Source organism: Zonotrichia albicollis, chromosome 19, assembly GCF_047830755.1.
Source record: "Zonotrichia albicollis isolate bZonAlb1 chromosome 19, bZonAlb1.hap1, whole genome shotgun sequence".
Lineage (NCBI taxonomy): Eukaryota > Metazoa > Chordata > Aves > Passeriformes > Passerellidae > Zonotrichia > Zonotrichia albicollis.
The window spans coordinates 5356851-5377437 of record NC_133837.1 but is presented as its reverse complement, the minus strand read 5'-3'; the positions used below and the strand labels follow the sequence as shown (position 1 = coordinate 5377437).

The 20587-nt window shown below is 43.0% G+C and overlaps 1 protein-coding gene across 11 annotated transcripts in view; it reads left to right on the top strand.

Moving 5' to 3' along the window:
• Window positions 1–20587, top strand: part of TNRC6C (trinucleotide repeat containing adaptor 6C) — a 101884-nt gene that overhangs the window by 54721 nt on the left and 26576 nt on the right. For 4 of the 11 annotated variants that reach the window (XM_074555053.1, XM_074555051.1, XM_074555052.1 and 1 more), the window contains exons 5-9: window positions 8013–10598; window positions 16957–17166; window positions 18333–18499; window positions 19685–19765; window positions 20367–20424. In XM_074555053.1, coding sequence (XP_074411154.1) covers window positions 8013–10598; window positions 16957–17166; window positions 18333–18499; window positions 19685–19765; window positions 20367–20424 — 3102 coding nt within the window. Of the gene's footprint in view, window positions 1–1966; window positions 2467–8012; window positions 10599–16956; window positions 17167–18332; window positions 18500–19137; window positions 19243–19684; window positions 19766–20366; window positions 20437–20587 lie in introns of those variants that run through there. The other 7 variants (XM_074555050.1, XM_074555047.1, XM_074555043.1 and 4 more) reach the window with 5 other exon arrangements.

Sequence of the window (20587 nt, the reverse complement as noted above, 5' to 3'; positions counted from 1 at the left end):
CTGGAGGCTTCCTTGCTGTGTTGGGATGATGTCGCCTTGTGTGTATCAGGAATAGTTCCTCTGACCAGGTGAGCAGGCTGCATCACCTCTCAAATCCCCATTTTTAGTCTTCAGGTATTAATAATTATGAATTTTAAATTTATGAGACACATTCCCCATCAAAGTTTGGCCCAAGATAGGAAGGGAACAGATGAGCTCTGCCAGCACAGTTAGTTGGAAGCTGCACTTCTTTTTGCTCCCAAGCTTTTTATTGGACTGTGACTCATTTCTTGGGGTTCTTCTTTGCCTTTGTGTGCCCTGACTGGCAAAAACAGTGCCCTTCTATAGATGCCCTATATAAGTACTTATCTTCATAAATTGGAGTTGATTATAGGAAGTTTATGTTATTTATAGGAAAAATACAAGGAACTCAGTTTTGACGAATCATTTTAACTAATGGAAATTTCCATCATGTATAGTTAATTTTAAAGGAATGTAATAATACCACAACAATAGTTCCACTTAAAACTGTTCTTGCAAAATTGATTCTCAAGCCTAGTTCCTGGGTGCATTTGAAATAATTTTCTGACTAGAAACAAAACCAAACAGATTTGATTTCTGTTTATCTGTTGTTTCTGAGATGAGGTTGAACCCGACCAGTATTGCAGAGAAACAGAGAATAAATGTCTTTAGGAGGAAACCAACTATTTTCAGGAGTCCTTCAGTGGAGCAGTTCTTGAGCCAGGAATAGCAGCAGTGATTGTGCCTTGGTGGAGTGGCAGCGACCCTGAGAGCGTGGCCAAAGCTTTAAAGAGCCATGGTGAGATCCAGGACAGAGGGGCAACACTGCTCTGATGAGAACTGAAACAGCACAGCTGAAACGTGCCCCATTTACCACATCATTAATATGTATTTGGGGCAGGTAGGAGGGGAAATCATCGTAAAGGAGCATATTGGGCATGCTGGAAGCTTGTGTGAATTAGCCATTGAGATTTGCGCTGATAAAAGCCCTCTGTGTGCAATTATGCATTTATGATGATCTTTAGGCCCTAAAAGTGTGAAGCTGACCCCATTGTGTGTTCCTGTGCCTTGGAGGGAGCCGAGGCTGCCAGCCCAGGGTGTTCCAAGATGGTCGGTCCTGCTGTGCAGGCAGCGCCCGCTCCTCTCTCCTCTCTCTCCTCTCTCTGCATTGTTCGGGCAGCTCTTCCCTGCCTCTATAAACAACCGTGCCGCTGATTAATGCGCTCGCATTTGCCACTTAGAGCTGGTTTAGATAGAGGCAGGGAAGTCATTAAGGGCTTGGCAGCAGTCCAGGGTACATCTGGGACTTGGGAGCTGCCGCTGGGGCAGGGAGGAGGGCGGCGGGCGGGAGCTGGGGCAGGGGAGAGGACGCTTGGCACAGGAAGGAGCTGGGGCAGGGAGGAGAGCGATGAGGCTGGAGCTGGTGCTGGAGCAGGGAGGAGGGTGATGGGCAGGAGATGGGGCTGGGAGAGAGAGGAGGACACTGGGCAGGAGGCATAAATGGGGCTGGGAAAAGGGAGGGGGAACACCAGGCAGGAGATGGGGCTGGGAAAGGGAGGAAGGCACTGGGCAAGAGGCAGGAGGAAGGAGGAGGATGCCAGGCAGGAGGAAAGAAGAGGGCACCGGGCAGGAGGCATAGATGGGGCTGGGAAAAGGAGGAGGACACTGGGCAGGAGATGGGGCTGGGAGAGGGAGGAAGGCACTGGGAAGAGGCAGGAGATGGGACTGGGAGAGAGAGGAGGGCACTGGGCAGGAGGCATGGATGGGGCTGGGAAAAGGGGGGGCACCAGGCAGGAGATGGGGCTGGGAAAGGGAGGAGGGCACTGGGCAAGAGGCAGGAGGAAGGAGGAGGATGTCGGGCAGGAGGAAAGAAGAGGACGCTGGGCAGGAGCTGGGGCAGGAGGAAGGAGGAGGACTCCAAGCAGGGGCAGGAGGAAGGAGGAGGACTCCGGGCAGGAGGAAGGAGGGAAGACTCCAAGCAGGGGCAGGCGTTCGGCAGCGCCCGCGTCTTGTCTTGGCTGACTTTCAAAAGCGACAGAAAAGCAGCTACGGGCGCTAATTGTAGCCAGGTCCCAAAGTGAAAATGTTTTGTGACAGTTGAAAGAATTTAAAGAGGAAGGAAGATCGGTTTAGTGTCAGCTGCAATTAGATAATCAAAGCTTAAAAATCCTGCTCTGTTGATACCTTCACCTAGAGCCGGGGAGCGGAGCTGGGAAGGGGGAGGAGGGCTGTGCTGGAAAGGGCATTTCCATAGCCAGTGCAGCCGAGGCCCGGCCGAGCTCGCAGGTTGTCTGGGCGCGCGCTCGCACAGAGAGATTTTCTTGGCAGCTCTACAGGATGAGGCTTACACTGTACACAGCCGACATATTGAAGCCGGGAGCCCTGGAGAACGTAGAGGCAGGAGCAGAAACAGCTCTGCACACAATGTAGCGTCTCCTAGGATGGTTGGGCGGCTCCTTTCTTCAGGTATTTTATTACCCATCAGCCCTTTTTAGAGCCAAAAAAAGAGAGAAAGTAACCCTGACCCTGAGAAAATAGCATCTGCTTCTGTTAAATCAATTTATTACATAACATTTCAGCGAGAGAGCAGCAGCACAGCGTCCTGAGCTTTTGGCTGCGTTTCAGGTTTGATAAAATGGCGTCTTCGCAGCGAGCTGCTTGTAAAGATATGTTGCACTGAGCAGAAAAATGCAATGATTTGGTGTTTTCTACTGCTGCTTTTGTGTCAGAGGGGTAGCATTTAGTGGAATCTCTAGTAATAATGAAAAATCTTGTTTATTTTTTTGCTTGTTTTCTTAATGCATTTGAAAGCTTTCAGCATCAGAGGGAAGGAACTACGTTTGAATGTCGTAGTGCAGAAAATGAAAAGGGGATAACAGGCTTTCCCCCGTGTGGGCTTAGCTATGGTTTAGTTTTAAAATAAATAAAGCTGCTTTATTCAATGCTTCCATCTCTTTTCTGCCTTTCCACATTGTGTGTGTGCTGTGCAAGATTTCAGCTTCCTCAATCCATGAGACTTGTGAGTGAGCTTTTTAGGGGCTTCAGATAGATGCCAGTTTTCAAATCTGTCTCTGTGCTTAGAGCTGGATGCAGCAGGTAACCTGAAATGTTAGCACTACAATGCCCAAATTTTCTGCTTTTTTATATTTTGTGCTTCAGAACAGATGCTTATGTCATGTTTTCTTTATGAAATTAGGCTACATTTGATTTAGCACTTAAAATGTTCCTGGCGATTCCTATTTGATTCAGATTTAGAAAAACTCATTTGTCGTATTTTAAAGATCTGCTCCCCTTGAATTGAAAACTATACTTTGAGGAGGGGAGAGAAAATAATTTGCCCTTTTTTTCCTCCTGTTCTGACTCAGGATCACTAACCTTTATGTGCCAAGGAAAATCCCCAGTGGGACTGTGAGTGGCCCTTGGGATTTTTCTGTGTTCTCCATGTCAGAGCAGGGAGCACCGTCTGTCATCTGTCCTTTGGGCAGCGCAGGGCGAGCCAGGGGGTCTGGTTGTTGTTACATGACAGACGTGGGCTGAAAAACAAAACAAGTCATAAGAGAGGAGTCACTGTTAGATCTGATTTAAAATGGGCTGAGCACAGTTTATTAATAATGTTCCATTAAAAGTTCATCGCAGGCTTTGCCATTTCGTACCCTGTCCGTGCTTTGGTTCCAAAGTCAGCTGAATGCTGTGTTATAGCTGAGGAGACAGGGATTTACTGCACAGCATTTAACTAATTACTGCAGTGGAAGCTATGAAGGTCCAGTTAGTTTTAACTCACCTGAATTTAAAAAAAATAAATATGATTGTAAATGAGATTTTCAGAAGAGGAGGGAAGTTGGGGTCAGTTGCTTGTACAGGCAGAGTATTTTCTTTTTTGAGAAATGCGTGCAACAGCTTCTCCCATTTCACTCTACTCATATTTTGCACTTGTAATCTATGTAAACATTAAACTGATTTTGTAACTAATTATTCATTACTCAACACAGCCAAAAATGTTTTCTGTTTTTAATAAGTACTGAATTGAAGCTGGTCAAGTATGTTGGCTACAGTGCATAATAACACCAGCAATCTCCTCCCACCCCATTAAGGATATTATTTAAAAAAACAGCAATCCAAAACAAAACAACTCCCTCATGCTATTATTTATACTGCTCTGAGCTGTGCATTTTCCAGGTCATGTGTATGGTTGCTGTTGGACAGAAGTTCTATGCTTGTTAAAAACAAATTTAAGCCATTATCCTCAAATTAATATTTCCTTCCTGATGGCTGAAGAAATGTTGTTGATCACTGCAACGATATTTTATAAAAGATGCATAATTAAGATATTGAAACACAAAGTATTAATTTAAAAATAGTTTCTCACTTTGTGGTGTCCCAGCAGTAGGATTTGCTAACATGGAATACCTGTGGTTCCTGTTCCTTGTGCCTTGTTTACAGTCTTTGCTCAGCTCACAGAGGAGGGATAGAAATGCTTCTGGTGGACTCAGTGCTTTTATTTCACATCTTTGCATAAATAAAGAGGAACCCATTCTTAAGAATTTTGAAAATGAGTTTCCCATTTCAATCTTAACAGCTTTGAAAAGAAAACAAAATATTGTGAATTTCTGTGAACAGTTAGTTTCCTAGAAAGTTGGAGTAAATATGCTTTTTCAAAAAACAAACAAACAGAAAAGTTCTCTTGATTTAATCGTATAAAATATTTCACATTCATTATTTTTCCTAAATGTTTAAGGTTGTTACAGATTAGGTAAGGCTGTGCTACTCATTATTTATTTCATAGCAGCAAGTCCCTTTTAGTTAAAATGGAAAAAAGCCTTTTTGTTATTTGCTTCTAGAGACAAGAATATCAAACTTACATTACTTTATTCAAGATCTGTATTCAAACTCTTGGTTTGTCTGACAGCTAAGCCCCAATTTCTGCAGGTGTCTGTTCATGCTGTGAATTCTTTTTTCCATTTTCTTCATATGTCTTTTTCTTGCGAGCTTTGTGACAGCAGCCTTGGTGTTACAACCGATTGTTGCAGTGTGTGTTGGACACTCTGAGGTTATTGCAAAGTTTTTTCTGTGATTTTTGAGCTGTGATTTGTGGGAGGCGCCAGCAGGACCCCACTGCTGCTCCACAGAGGATCCCTGATTTCACACCCCATTCACAGAATTGCTGTCATCCCTACCACAGCCACCACTGCCAGATTAGCCCGTGGGTGTTGTTGGGGGAATCATCTGAACCTCAGGGAGAGTGGGACAGGACAGGGAGCACCTGGGTTTGCAAAGCCTTGGGAAGCCCCGGGGTTGGAGCTGCACGTTCCTGGGGGAATCTTGCCAAGCTGTGCTTGGCCAACCAAGCCCAGGCACTTGGCCATTTTCTACTCTTAACATAGACATCTCTTTGGTTTTAATAATTCTTCTCCATCAAAATTTTATTTTCTTCTTGGTTTCTCTTACTGCTCCTGAAGATCTGGTCTTGTGTTTAACAAATTATTTTGCTCCCTACTCTCAGCAATCATTCTAAGCTATTTTTTAATCTTCAATCCCTCTCCTTTCCTTTATTTTGTCTCCTAAGTCTTCTCAAATTTGAGCACTGCTTTAACCAGTGTCTTTGGGGAGAGGAGAAAGAAACTGCTTAAACAAGCAGCTGCCTTTCATCTCATCAGCCATGGTGCTGTGAGCATGGAGACGTCCTGGGTGCTCTCCTGATCCTCCTTCCCCAGCCTGCCCTGCAGGGCTCTGCTGGGGCAGCACCTGCACACGGAGCTGAGCTTTCAGCTTTGAGGAGACCTTTCATTGGAACAATGGATTTCCAGCCACTTTCAAATCCTTCTGTCAGCCTCAAACGCAGCCCTGAGTCGCACCACCCACAGGGTTGAATAAAATCTCCTGTAACTCCTCTTATCTGATTCCTTGGTTGCCTCAACTTCTTATCTTCTGGCCTGGCCTGCTGCTGCTTTTTTCCCTTTGTTCATTCCTGCTCTGCTAAGAATGTTCCTCAGCTCATTTCTCTGACCCTGCTGACCCTTTTTAAGTCCTTGCACAGCCTGCCTTCCCCTTCCATGTCTTATCTGGGATTCAGGGCTCGGTTTAACACCTGTGTAGCAAATCTTAGATCATCAGGTAAATGTTCAACGTGCTGTAGCAGTGGCTGTATCCATCCAGGAATAACTGGATGCTTTCTTCCTTTCCAGCCATTGCATGTAGAGGAAGGAATCCAGGTAAATCCAAGTGGTTCTGTTCACATTCTTTCAGGTTTTTCATGTGCTTGTCAATTATTATGGAAGAAATTCTTCCCTGTGAGGATGGTAAGGCACAGGGTGCCCAGAGCAGCTGTGGCTGCTCCTGGGTCCCTGGCAGTGTCCAAGGCCAGGTTGGACAGGGTTGGAGCACCCTGGGACAGTGGGAGGTGTCCCTGCCCATGGCAGGGGGTGGAATGAGAAGATTTTTAAGGTCCCTTCAAACCTAAGCATTTCTGTTTTCTGTGATTATTTAGGTCTTTTCCTGGTATGATGAGAAGATAGATAATGAACTAAGACTGTTTTTCCTTTCCTCTCTCTAAAATGCTTTCTTCTGCTTCAGTCAATTATTTTTTTTTTTTTAAAGCAATCTGGGTTGGTTTAGCATGTTAGTTCTTCATCTTGCAAAGTCTTCATAAAGCAACCAAGCAACCACCTTAAAAAGCTACAGGTAAAATGTGTGAACAAGACTTTGTCAGAGAGAGAGAGAGAGAGCTTTTTCTCATCTCTGGAGTAAATTTTGCAGTATCAGAACACCTCTAATTAGAGGAGCTAATCACACCAACATATTTCTGATTTAAATTAATTCATATTAGGCATTCATTGTTAACAACTTGTTTGGGAGATTTGTTGCATCCATCTTCCCCACAAAAATATTCATTTTATTCACAAAAAGAGTACAAGCCATGTTGCAGCAGATTCAAAGCAAGTTAAAATAATTGACATCCAAAATTTGGTACTTTGATATGTGCAAGCAGTTAAGAGCAGCTCTTCTGCAGATTGGATCAGACTGAAATACTTGTTACCAAATTCCTGTCAGAAGAATCTGAGAGAAATAATCTTGCACAGAGCAATTGGGATGGAAAGGAAATGCAAAGCCTTGACCAAAGCTTGAGTTCTTAACATGAGGCGTGTTGTGCCTTCCAGTTCATCGTCATACTCAAGCTGCTCAAGAGCTTTTGGTTAATTTTTGGGTTAGTGTCTGTGTTTGGGGCTGTGACAGTGCTGAAAAGGCACAGCATCACTTTTCATTGGCTTGGGGATACAGGGGATTGTGTGTACAAATCCCAAATGATGTATAAACCACGAGTAAAGCCTGTGAGAGGTAAGTTTCCTGACAAAGCTGTCAGTTATTTAGAGATGCCCAAGTTCTCTGCTAAAATATACATTGGTGTTTATAACTGGCACCTAACAGAAAAGGTTGCTTTCTGGATTTGTTTCTTTGTTTCCAAGAAGGGTTGCAAACCTAAATACTGTATGAGTTTTCTGTGTTGTGATGCGAGTGTGTATGTGATATCTCAGGGCAGGATGACATTTTACATTTTTTTATTGAATGCACTTTCACTGTGTTTCTCTGAAGAATGAGAATTGAGTCAAAATAAATGGTAAGAGTCTGCTAGGTACTCTTCTGTTTTTTTTCCAAATTTGCTTTTTAGACTTTACACATAAATTACTATATTTGCTCTTCTTATTTATTGCCTGCTTTTTATTTTTACTGGTACACTAGGGGCTACAAAACACTTCTCTGTTCTAAAATGAAATTGTTCAGTTATTTTAATTGAGAATTTTTTTCAGATTTAAAACACCCAAACAAGTTAATAGGAGCATCGTAGTGAGGAAAATTGTAGCATTGTAGTGAGGAAAATTGCTGTATTATGTTAGAGAATGTACTCTAAATTTTAGCAGAATGTAATGTTGTAACTAGTGATGTAAAACAGTGCTTTTAATAGAGGGCTTTTGCAGTGCTTGAACAGTGGACTCATTTTTAACCTTGGATCCTTTCAGATCTCAGCCACAGTGGATTGGGAGACCATTATGAGAATTCCCACTGGGGACAGCAGCCCGCTTTCAGGAGTGAAGGCAACTGCAGCTGGGATAAAGTGATAATAGACAGGACTGACAAGGAAGCGTGGCCTTCCATTACCGGAGCTGAGACTGAGTCTGCCTCAGAATGTACTACAGACACTGACTCTGCCTCCAACTGTGGCTCAGAGAACAGTAGCATGGCTACAGGGAGTGCCCAAGGCAACTTCACTGGACATACAAAGAAAACTAATGGCAATAATGGCGCCAACGGAGCACTCGTCCAAAGCACTTCTAACCAGAGTGCCCTTGGAGCTGGTGGAGCCAACGGCAACGGCAGCTCGGCCAGGGTGTGGGGGGTGGCTGCGGGCTCCAGCTCTGGCCTAGCTCACTGCTCTGCCAGTGGTGGGGATGGAAAGATGGACAACATGATGGGAGACGGTAGAAGTCAGAACTGCTGGGGTGCTTCCAACTCGAATGCTGGCATTAATCTTAACCTTAACCCTAATGCCAATCCAGCTGCCTGGCCTGTACTTGGACATGAAGGAACTGTGGGAGCAGGCAACCCTTCCAGTATTTGCAGTCCAGTCAGTGCCATAGGTCAGAACATGGGCAACCAGAATGGGAACCCAACAGGCACCTTAGGTGCTTGGGGAAACTTGCTGCCGCAAGAGAGCACAGAACCACAAACGTCCACTTCTCAGAATGTGTCTTTCAGCGTACAACCTCAGAACCTTAACACTGATGGACCAAATAACACTAACCCCATGAACTCTTCACCAAACCCTATCAATGCAATGCAGACAAACGGACTGCCGAACTGGGGGATGGCCGTGGGCATGGGGGCCATCATCCCGCCCCACCTGCAAGGCCTTCCTGGTGCTAACGGGACAGCGGTTTCTCAAGTCAGCGGGGGCAGTGGTGAAGGAATGGGCAGTTCAGTATGGGGGATGTCCCCAGGTAATCCTGCCGCAGGAAACAGCAATTCTGGGTTCAGTCAGGGGAATGGAGACACTGTGAACTCAGCATTAAGTGCTAAACAAAACGGATCCAGCAGCGCTGTGCAGAAGGAAGGAAACGGAGCGAACGCGTGGGACTCGGGGCCTCCCTCCGGCCCCGGGGTCCTGGCGTGGGGCAGGGGCGGTGGCGGGGTTGGCAGTGTGCATTCTGGAGCCTGGGGCCACCCCAACCGCAGCGCCAGCAACGGCGTCAACGGCGAGTGGGGCAAGCCCCCAAACCAGCATTCCAATAGCGACATCAATGGGAAAGGATCAACAGGGTGGGATAGCTCGAGTGTTACCAGTCCCAATCCTGCCATGCAGCAGGGCAATGAACAAATGAACTCTTGGGCCAAAGCTGCGGCATCTGGCACCACGGCTAGTGAAGGAAGCAACGACAGCAGTGGGAGTCAAAATGAAGGCAGTACTGGGAGGGAGGGGGCTGGAGAGGGCAGGAGGAGAGACAAAGGGATGATAGACCAAGGGCAAGTTCAGTTGCCAAGAAATGACCTTGACCCCAGGGTCCTGTCCAATACGGGGTGGGGACAGACCCCTGTGAAGCAAAACACTGCCTGGGAATTTGAAGAGTCCCCAAGGTCTGAACGGAAGAATGACAATGGAACTGAGGCCTGGGGTTGTGCAGCTACTCAATCTTCAAACTCAGGGGGGAAGAACGATGGGTCCATCATGAACAGTACAAATACCTCTTCAGTATCTGGGTGGGTCAACTCTCCACCAGCAGCTGTTCCAACAAATACAGGTTGGGGAGACAATAACAACAAAGCACCAAATGGCCCAGGGGGGTGGGGAGAGTCAGCAAGCTCTACTACTGTTAATAATGCTGCTGCTGCCAAAAGCGGCCACACTTGGAGTGGGACCGCAAATCAGGAGGACAAATCACCTACCTGGGGTGAACCTCAGAAACCCAAATCTCAAAACTGGGGAGATGGACAGAAATCAAATCCAAGCTGGACTTCAGGAGGTGGAGACTGGACAGATTCATCATCTGTTCCTGGACACTTGGGTGATGGGAAGAAGAATGGATCTGGATGGGATTCTGACAATAGATCGGGGTCTGGCTGGAATGATTCCACAAAGTCTGGGACCAGTGGGTGGGGGAATGGCACAAACAGCAAGGCTAATACAGGTACAAGTTGGGGGGAATCTTTAAAGCCAGGCCCCCAACAAAATTGGGCTAATAAACCCCAGGACAACAATGTGAGTAACTGGGGAGGAGCTGCTTCTGTAAAACAGACGGGGTCAGGGTGGGTTGGTGGGCCAGTGCCAGCCAAACAAAAAGAGAACTGTGAGGCAACTGGCTGGGAAGAGCCATCTCCACCGTCCATTCGCCGCAAGATGGAAATCGATGATGGTACCTCAGCTTGGGGCGACCCAAATTACAACAACAACAAGACTGTAAACATGTGGGATAGAAATAATCCTATAATTCAGAGCAGTACCACAACCAACACCACCACCACTAGCACCATTATCAACACCAACATGGTTGAACCTCAGCCATCGCACCAGTCAAGTGCCCAGCCGAACCGGTCCCCGCTGCTTGGCCCAGGTATGGCAACAGTTTTGTGAAATATTTCATAAAATAGGTGAAGAAATGCTTTATACCAGTACCAATTGCTGGATGCTGTCTGTCCTGTTGGTGTGTTGGGTAAAAATCCTGTGTTTATGTCCAGAATATGTTTGTTCCTTTTCTCTGAAGCTCTTGTCTTGAGGACAGAACCCATGGAACCTGACACAAATTTCCATAATCTAAATGAATGTAAGAAAGGCTTGAAGCAATATTTAGTCATTGGCATGGTTTTAGATTGTGGATCCATGGTCATTTTAACATCTCTTGCACAGTTATTTAACACCTTTTAATTCAGCCATTTGAGAGGCTGGGGGATTTTGGCAAACCTTTCTTCTGTTATTTTCTGCTGTCCCCACTGCGCAGGCTCAGTGTGTTTAGACAGTCTGCATCTGTTTCTTTTCTGCAAAACATCTCTTGGCAACAGATGTTTGTTAACAATTGCATGAATTTAGGCTGCTGCTGTTTCTCTGTCCAGCTTGTCTTTTATGAAGAAATGGTTCTCAGGGGTCAGGCACAGGCAGTGTCCTGGATTTTGTGTGGTTCTCAAAAAGCAGGTCTGATTCAAGGTGTTATTTAGGGTTGCTGAAGTTAGGTTATCCTAACTTCAGCTGTGTTTCAAAGACAAGGTTTTAGACATTTAGGAATTTTTCTAATCAAAGGCAAGGTGCTGTTGCAGACAAGCAACAAGGAATAAAAATGCATAAAAATGGGTAAAATGCTTAAAAGAGAGGTATTTAAATTAAAGTTACTCTAGCAGCCCATATCTATATCATGACCACAGACCTCTCCAAAATAAATCTAATCATGCAGTACTCTTTTAAATTCTCCATCTGAGGTTTGTTTCCAGGTTTTTGTTTCATCATGGTCATGGCTAAGAACTGACTTTTTAGCCACATTTTTCTCCAAGTGGGATTTATTCTCTCATTCCCATCCTTTTTCTCTTTGATGTTTTGGAGTGTTTCAAATTTGCTTTAATGTCTGTATAAAAATAGTTTTAGGTTCCCCACTCTGGTCAAATATGTTAACAGTAGAGGGTACCTATTTAATGAAATAATGTGCTCCAGAAGGAGAAATCTTTAAATGGCTTTGTACTTGGTCAGCCCAACATATGTGACTGCCTCATGTAATCCATATCTAAAACTTTATCCATGAAACAACAATTTAGATTCCTGAATTGTAATGAAAGTATCATGAAAGTGGATTTTTGTTTGGGTTGAGGTGAGGTTTTGTTTTTCATTAAGGTGATTTTTGGAGGATTGCTTTGGTGCTTCTGAAACTGTTCATACACAGCACTGCATTGTTAATGTTATTCAAATAATTAACACCTTTTAGAGGAAAACTTAACAGTCCTGAGCCCTTCAGATTTTGCAAATGGAATTTAAAAGCTGGTGTTAATCTGCAGGGATTCCTTTGGAGCATGGACAGCAGCAGAGGAAGGGTTTCTTTGAAGCAATTTGTTTACATATTCAGAACGCTGCTATGAGCACATAACCAACCTGCTCAAGTTGCCCCCAACCAGGTTCAAGTGAGTGTTGGGCTTCTTGAAAAATGTGAGCTAGAAAGATTCTAAGATCTTTTAAGATAAGCAGATCTTTGATCTTCTCCTTTTTTTTTTAATTTTCCAAGATAAGCAAAGCCAGCTTTAGAATATATTTAAGTCAGCATGCAGGAAAAATACAAAATGAGTAATAGTGAAGACAATTAAAAATATGGTTCTGACATGAAAATTTCGATCAAGTTGTAACAGGCATAAATTAAACCTTATACTTGGTATAGTACAACAATTCTGGATATAGTGTATATTAGGTATATAAATGTGTATTAGCAACTCTTGGTATAGTACAAGTATAAAGGTCAAACATGGAAATATTTGGAAGTTGTCACAGTCACACGTCCTGCAGGCAAAAAAGTGGATTTTAATTCTGCTGCACAGCCCTAGTTAGGAGTTCACAAAGGATTAACAGTTCCTTTTGGGATTGGAGTGTATGCTTTATTAGTTTGGAAACAGAGGCCGAGTTACAGTCTTGTTATTCAAGTTGTCACCCATCCCCAGAAGTTCTCCAGATCCTTTGAAGGCAGAACTTAAAAGCCATTGATGGGAAGCAGATGTTGGTAAACACTTGGTGAAAATAAGGAATGCTCTAAGGAGTTTCATTTTCCATTGGAAAAGAAGAGGGAAAAAAGAGGGGGAAAGAAATAGATAATGTGATAGATACAGTCCTTGCTGGTTATAGGAGCTTATTTTGAAGGTACTAGTGAATTACTTAGAAAGAGGGGCAGAAAGCTGGTGGGTTTGGCTTAGATTGGGGTTTAATCAAAATTGCTTGTGCATAATTCTTCCTAACATTTCTAACTCATGCAGCTTTGATATGAGGGGAATAAGAAATGAGAAATGGTTTTGCAAACAGAAATGATTTAAAGAGATTTTTGGATCACAAACAGCATCAGATCCTCCCTCCAAGTGCTGAGGAGTGGGCTTGATGCTTTCCTGCTCATTACATCAGGAGAGCCTGGCAGGGTTCCAGCATCCTCCAGCTGAGGAAAGAAACAACAGAAGATAGCACAGCCTTTCCTGTGGGGATTGTAGGTCACAAATTAAGGTCTCTGTGGTTACTAGAAAGTGAGGAGCTTAAGTTTAAAAAACCTGAATTGGGTCTAAGTTCTGAAAGCTCCAAAAATCTCTGTTCCTTTTATAATCCTGTGCTGCTGAGTGGCAGCTCACATGGCAGTGTTTTTCTTGCTTTGAACTTCGATCAGAATGGATTTGAAAGCAGCTCAGCTTTGGGCTCCTTTAGGGTGCTCGTGTGAAAGCCTAAAGCCCTCTGGTGGGTGCTCAGCCCATGAATAGCCAGGTTTTGGGGGGCAGCCAAGTGATGCTGAGAGAGCTGCCCTTGATTTTCACACAAGGGTGATGTCACTGCTGAAACCCAAATTAGAGCTTTCTGAATGCTCAGTGATGAACTGCAATCCCTTTCAGAAAATGAGACTCTCAAAGATTAAAGCTTGTAGATGGCTCTTAAATGTATATACATAAAACCCAGGATAATTAGTGTGTAATTAGTAAACAACATCTTTTCTGCCTAATATCTTCTTTTTTATCTATATAAAGTTCTAATATTTTGGTTTCCCTGTATTGTGCTCATGTGCTTTGGTATTTATCACGGACCAACAACTTGAAAGAAAACAATTTCTGCCATCCAAATAGCTATAGGGTTATTTTGAGGGAAAACAACTGCATCCTGCCACAGCTTAGTTAACATTTCACTTTCCCTTGAGGATTTCCTGTTGGCTGTGGCCCAATGTTAATTATGTTTTTATTTCTATAAAACAAAGCTCTGCCAATGTGTCCATGTTTATTACTTACTGGGATCTTTTCATTTCTTGCAATTCTAACAATGTTTAAAAACTTCAGTACTAAAACCTCACTTTCTTGCCAAAGAAGCCTTTAAATGGAGCACGTTCTGTTGTGAAACAACATTTGTGCAGATCTGGGTGGGTTTTGAGGAGCTTTTTACCAGAAGAGCTTAAATCTGTATTATTTTCATGATACAGAAAATAGGAAGTTTTCTCCAAGCAGAACTTTTGAAAATGTTTTGGCAGGTTCAGGTTTTGAGACTGCTCAAAGGTCTTGGTTTGCCTTCCCAACAGCCATGGGGACATTGATTCAAAAATGTAACTTCATTCACCTTTAAACTTTCTAAAACAGAATCATTTGGAGTCATAGGAAGATAGCACAGAGACAGCAGCATTGGGACAGCAGTATTTACACAGAGGGGGAACAGGTTTGCAATTGAGAAATGCTCCAGAATTTACAGACAGGGTAGTTCTTGCAGTGCATAGGTTATTTTTTCCAGCAGCCTTCAGGTTTTATTTACTAATTTCCTGCACTTAATTTTATCTGTTAAGATTGTTTGGAAAACTTTTTGTAGATTTATTTTGTTTGCTTTTATGTACTTGTACTATTTTCTGTTAGTAAAGGCTGGCTCTCCCATTATTTGTAATCCAATATTATTTCCTGCTCAGTGCATTTAAAAGCACTTAAAATAATTTGGACATGACACATCTGTGGCCTTTAGTTGAAGTTGTTGAATTTCTAAGGGCAACAGAGGAACCAGGTTTTTTGAGGTTTTTATAGCATAGCACACTTTGGCTTTTTAATGTATAAATTGTGTTTTCAGGATGATTTCCTAAATTAAATTAGGTAAAGTTTCTAGCAGAGGTTGCATGAAGCCAGGGGGATGTTAATACTGTGCACTGTCCCTGTTTGCAGTCTGGGTGGTGTTGTGGAGATGTTTTGTTTTGTGTTTCATTTGCCTGCAGTTAATCTTTTGCAGCTGCCAATATGATTTAATACTCACAGTTGTCTGCCAGTTGCCTCCTGAGTAGTGAGGCAGAAACTCAAACAAAGCCTCCCTTAAATAAAGTTGCCTAAAAAATACAAGCAGAAACCTTGAAATAAGCATTTCAGGTGCAACACCAAGGAAGCTGTCATGTTAAGTACAGGTTCATTTAGGTACATCTGTGGATCTGCCAGTTTATCTTCTTTGCACACCTTAAAATAACCAGAAATGTAAGGTACATTGCTGGAGCCTAAACCATGGCATTTTTGTTTCAAATGGAAATAGCTTGAATGAAACAGTGATATTTTGAGTTCATTCAGGAGCTCTCTTTAAATTCAGTGCCTCTTGCTGGTAGAGAAGGAGTTTTCTGAAGCTGCAACACACCAGTGGAGAGTTTGGCACCCCCTGTGCCATCTGCACTGGCATCAGTGTCTGAGAGAGCTGCTGTAAGGAATAGAGCCTAAGATAAATATATAATGCAGAAACACGGTATCAATGCACAGCTCTGGGCCCATCTATTTGATTGTTTTCTCTGCCAGGCAATGTTTGAGTTGTGTTTGGCAGTGGATGCTGCTGCAGCTTCTGGTAAGGGGAATTCTGTGGAATTCAGTGAGTTCTGCAAGGACTTGTTGCTCAGTGAACCATTATGTTTGGTTATTCCAGTGTATTTCAAGGTGCTGTTAGACACTCTCTTGCCATTGCCTACCTGTTCTGGGTGTCAATTTGTTAGAAAAAATGTTGCTCCTGCTTTTTGAAACCTTTCCAGAGTATTTTTACAGATGCCATTGTGGAGCAAAAAAAAGGAAATAATGCTGTGGCAAAGCAGCATCTGGTCATTCACTTAGAAAATACTCATCTTAATAACATTCATCTCCAGTGAAAAAGGAACAAGTTCCTAATTTAGCAGCCTAATTACCAGTGGAATTTTTAAGCAGACTGAATTCTACAATATTTGTGAAGATCTCAGCTGTCATGTAATGGGATGTAGGTTTTTTTACAATTGTAGAAAAATAGGTTACTGTCAGGTATCTGTAAGAATTTTGTTTTCTTGCTTGTTGTGCCTCTCTTTGTGCTGGTTTACAAAGTACCTTGAACTCCACCTGTGATCCAAGTCCTCTCTCCAGCAAATCTCTGGATTTTACAATGGCTGTAAATTCAGTTTACCCCTTTGCTGTGTTGGTCAGGTTGCTCTGCAGGCTCAGGAGCCCTGTGGCTGTTGCTGCCACGTTCAGCTGCAGGGCTGAAATCCTGTCAGATGGATTTAAGAGCATTACATTCAAGGCCAGCCAGACTAAAGCTGTTTCTTTGGAGTAGCTTACGTCTTCAGTGAGTTCATGTAATGCTCTGTAGGAAAACAATGGCTTCTACCTGCCATTCCCTGTGCTTTGATTATGGATTCTCATTGCAGTCTTGATTAATTCCCCTTAAAATAATATGTATTATAATGTAGAGGGTCAGTGATGAGGGATAGGTAGGTAACCATGGGCTGTAATCATAGCTTTAAGGAATACATTCAGCACAGATAATCTTCACTCAGATTAGGTACAATCAAACAGCATCTTACTGCCAGGGCATGAGAAAAGAAATTTTATAGTTTTTAAACAGTGAAAAGGAAATCAAATAGGTTAAGATCTTTCAAGGAAGCGAGGCCCAAGTCAGACTGGGGTCTTGGTCTCTGGAATTCTGGCCCTGGGCAGGTGGGAGCAGCTGCTCCCTGGGACCAGTGTGGTGCTCACTTGGCAGCCTGGTTGCTCCTGGCTCTGGAGAAAAGCCCTCTTTCTGTTGTGTTAACAGCTTGGCATTAGTATTGAATGAAGAAAAAACTCCTAAAACCAAATTTAAGGGATTTTTTTTAAACACACTTGACTACAGTCACTGTATGTACTTACTGGTCCATGCTCTTTCCAGAGAAACTCATGAGCAAAATTTAAACTTTTTTTGTATTATTTGATGAAGAAACCTTACCTCTCATCACTGTTCTCCTTGCCTTGCTCCAGCAGGCTGGGGAGAGATGCCTGCTGTCCACACCAAGAGTGAAGCTTCCTGGGGAGAGCCTTCCTCCCCTTCTGCTGCAGTCGATAATGGCACTTCAGCCTGGGGGAAGCCCCCCAGCAGTGGGACCGGGTGGGGAGAGAATCCTGCCGAGCCTGCAGGGACCTATGGAAGATCAAATGCTCCAGCTGCTGCCCCAGCACTGTGCAAACCAGGTACACACAGGGCTGCCACTGTCCTGCCAGGGGAGGGGGTTTGCTTTGCCACTTCTGCTTTTCTCTGCATCTCAGTCACAGGGTGCCCTTCATTATTTCATTCTCAAAACTGTGTTAGCTGTCACAAGGCCACACTAATCCAAATACCCAGTTAATTCAAAAATATGAATATGGTGCATCCATCTGGAAATTTAAAGGAGAGTAGTTTTGTGTGTTTGAAAAGCAGCATGGCAGAGGTGCAGGAAACTGTGAAACTGCAGAAGAACATGACAAGGACTTAAACCCTTGGTGTCTAAAAGAAACCTGTATTGGGATGAGAAGCAGTGGAGAGCAGTCAAGATAGAATTGATTCTGTAGGAAAAGCAACACCTGAGACCCACTAATGATAACAACCTCATGTTGGGTTAAACTGAGTGAGTGGGTGTTTTCTTCAGCCATTAAAACTGTTTCCAGGTTCAGGAACATCCTGAACTGCTTTGTGATTCCTAACTCGTGGTATTTAGCAAATCTCCTCCATCTCTGCATGTCCTGAGGGCCACTGTGATTGCTTTAGAATCTCCTCTTGGCTGTGCAGGTTGCCTAGAGATTCTCTCCTGCATAGTGAGACGTAGTTAGAATTCCCAGAAAACATAAAAGGGGGAGTGAGAACTCTTAAGATGAGTAATCCCAACTGTAAACAGAAAAAAACAGACTGAGGTGACACAACCTCGTCACAGAATGTGAAGTGTTCCTGCAGCCCACAAGCTCCTTTCAGATTCTCCATTCTTCAAGATGGGAATGAGTGTCTGAGCATTAATGACTTGGAAATCTGGTTTGTTCATGGAAGAATGTGGTAGGTAAAATGGTGAGATTTATTGAAAGCAAAATAGCACTTAACAAATGTGTGCTCATACTTTGCTTCCTTGTTCCTGGGAGAGTGGAGTGGCCATGACCACAGATCTTACTGGTTCTGGGAAAAGCAGGACTTGGAAGTTGCTGGATGTTTTCTTCTCTTAGAGAACTTCCTTTTTTTTGCTAGCTTCAAAGAAGACATTCTAAGCTACGTGATGAACCTCTTTGTCTCTTGAAAATGCTCACATTAGTACACTGGATATGGCACAAAAGACTATTTCTGTGGAATTTGCAGGAAACTGAATAATATTTTTCTTCTCCCACTTTCCCTCCAGCTTCAAAATCTATGCAAGAAGGCTGGGGCAGTGGTGGGGATGATGTGAATCTCAGTACTAGTCAGTGGGAAGATGAAGAAGGAGATATGTGGAATAATACTGCTTCACAAGAGAGCAGCTCCTCCTGTAATTCCTGGGGGAATGCCCCGAAGAAAGGACTTCAAAAGGTAAGACAAAAATAAAGACACTCTCTTGCAAGAGTGGAATTAGTGTAACGTTTGTAGAATAAGTTGTCACAAATTTGCTGGTGCATTACACCTGAAATTAAAGCTCTGACACCTGAACACAAGCACAGCTTGCCACTACAGTGGTTCAAGTACAGCCTACCTTGTTACCAGGGGAAAATGGGAGATCTTTGAATTTAGGTGGGTCAGATGCTTTGGGAGTTTTGTTGTTGTTGCCTTTGTTTTCTCTAAGTTTTATAAACTTCCATGTATTCTAAAGAAATGATAATGTATTAACAGAAAGAGAAGAAGGTGTTAAGGGGGCTTTCAGACACTTCCCATGGTGGTGGAAAAGCAAACATTGTGATGGAGCTGTTTAACACAAAATGCTGTTTTCTATTTGTGAGGACAGTGTGTGTGTGTGTGAGAACAAAGTGAACTTGTGTTAATGCTGCACTCAACCGAGAACGTAGACAATTGTGTGAGGAGATTTTCCATTGCACAGCCTTTATTTCAGGACAAGGCCAGGCTGTAACTTAAAGGAATTGGGAATGCATTTAGCCACTTTGTTTGTTAATCCATTAGCCAACAGTTAGGCCGGTGATTTGATCAAGTATGGTTGTTTCTTGTACTGTCCACAGCCCAAAACAAATCCGCGCTTGTCCCTTGGTACTTTCTGGAGAACTGAAAAGAAGAGACTTCTTAAGGATATTGTGATAGAAAAGCTGCACAAAGATCTTTTAAAGGTGTTTATCTAGACGCTCTTGTTTGTTTTTAAGAAAATACACTGAGTAACATTCTTAACTTCAAGGTTGCAAACTTGTTTTTGGGAATGTTTTTCAGGAAGTGTTGTACTATTTCAGCTTTATTTCGTTATATTTTTCTGCCAAGGATTAAAATGAAATACTTAAATTCAAAGGTGGCTTTAATTCAGTGGCCAGCAAATCAAATACTAAATAGTACACTGAACACCTATTCAGCTGAGATAAATTTTTACACTTTTGGGGGAAGAGAATCTTAGTCGCGTTGCTCGGAGGGTTCTTCAATACTTTCTGAATTAATGTACTAATACATCTTTCAGTAGCATGTGCTATTAATAAAAACCACTTACCATTTCTTTTATGTACATCTCACTACAATGAACGTGGCAAGCAGCCCATTAATGGAATCTCCCATTTATTTACTAAGGGCATGAAGACATCTAGCAAGCAGGATGAGGCCTGGATCATGAACCGTCTGATAAAACAGCTCACAGACATGGGCTTCCCTGTGAGTAGTGCTCAGGCAGCACACTGTGCCTTAGCTTTTAGCTTGTACTTCTGACTGTGGCTGTTTCAGACTGTAGCTACACCAAGATCTTCAGTCTCCAGGCCAGGAAGTAGCTCTGACCTGCATTGAAACACACACTGTGATTTCAGAAATCTGCTCTAAACCTATTCAAAGCTCTGAGATGAACTGGGATAAGATTTTGAAGTTTGTAGTTTTATAACAACAGGTATTACTTTGAAGTGCAGTAATAATCCCCCCCCCATTCCTCTTTTTACATTAAACAGGTGAAATGAGAGTAAAGGTGGGTTGTTTCTTAGAGAAAGTCATATCATTGTGATATTTGAGCTGTTCATGGAAAACAGGAAGATGTTTAAACAGAACAATGTGTTTCACCTTGTAGAGCCAGTACTTCCTTGACAAACTGAAATACCTGAATTGTGAGAATTGCTGAAAGCAGGAAAAAACCACACACAGACATTATTTAGGCTGCTGAGTAAACATTAAGCCCAGTATTTAAGAGTTGTGTCTGTTTTCTCAGGTTACTTTGAAATCACATGGACATGATTGCTTTTCCTCTTAACATAATTCCTGTTTTTAACAGAGAGAGCCAGCGGAAGAGGCCTTGAAGAGCAACAGTATGAATCTTGATCAGGCCATGAGTAAGTATCTGTGTAAGTAACTTTTTTGTCTTTAAAGCAACACAGGAACCCCGCATGATTATAAGCATTTGATTATACTCAGATTAATTGGAAAATATTTATTCACTTGCCTTGCTTTCGTAAGCAAGATGAATTTCTCTGAACTGCTATTTGCAGCTTTACT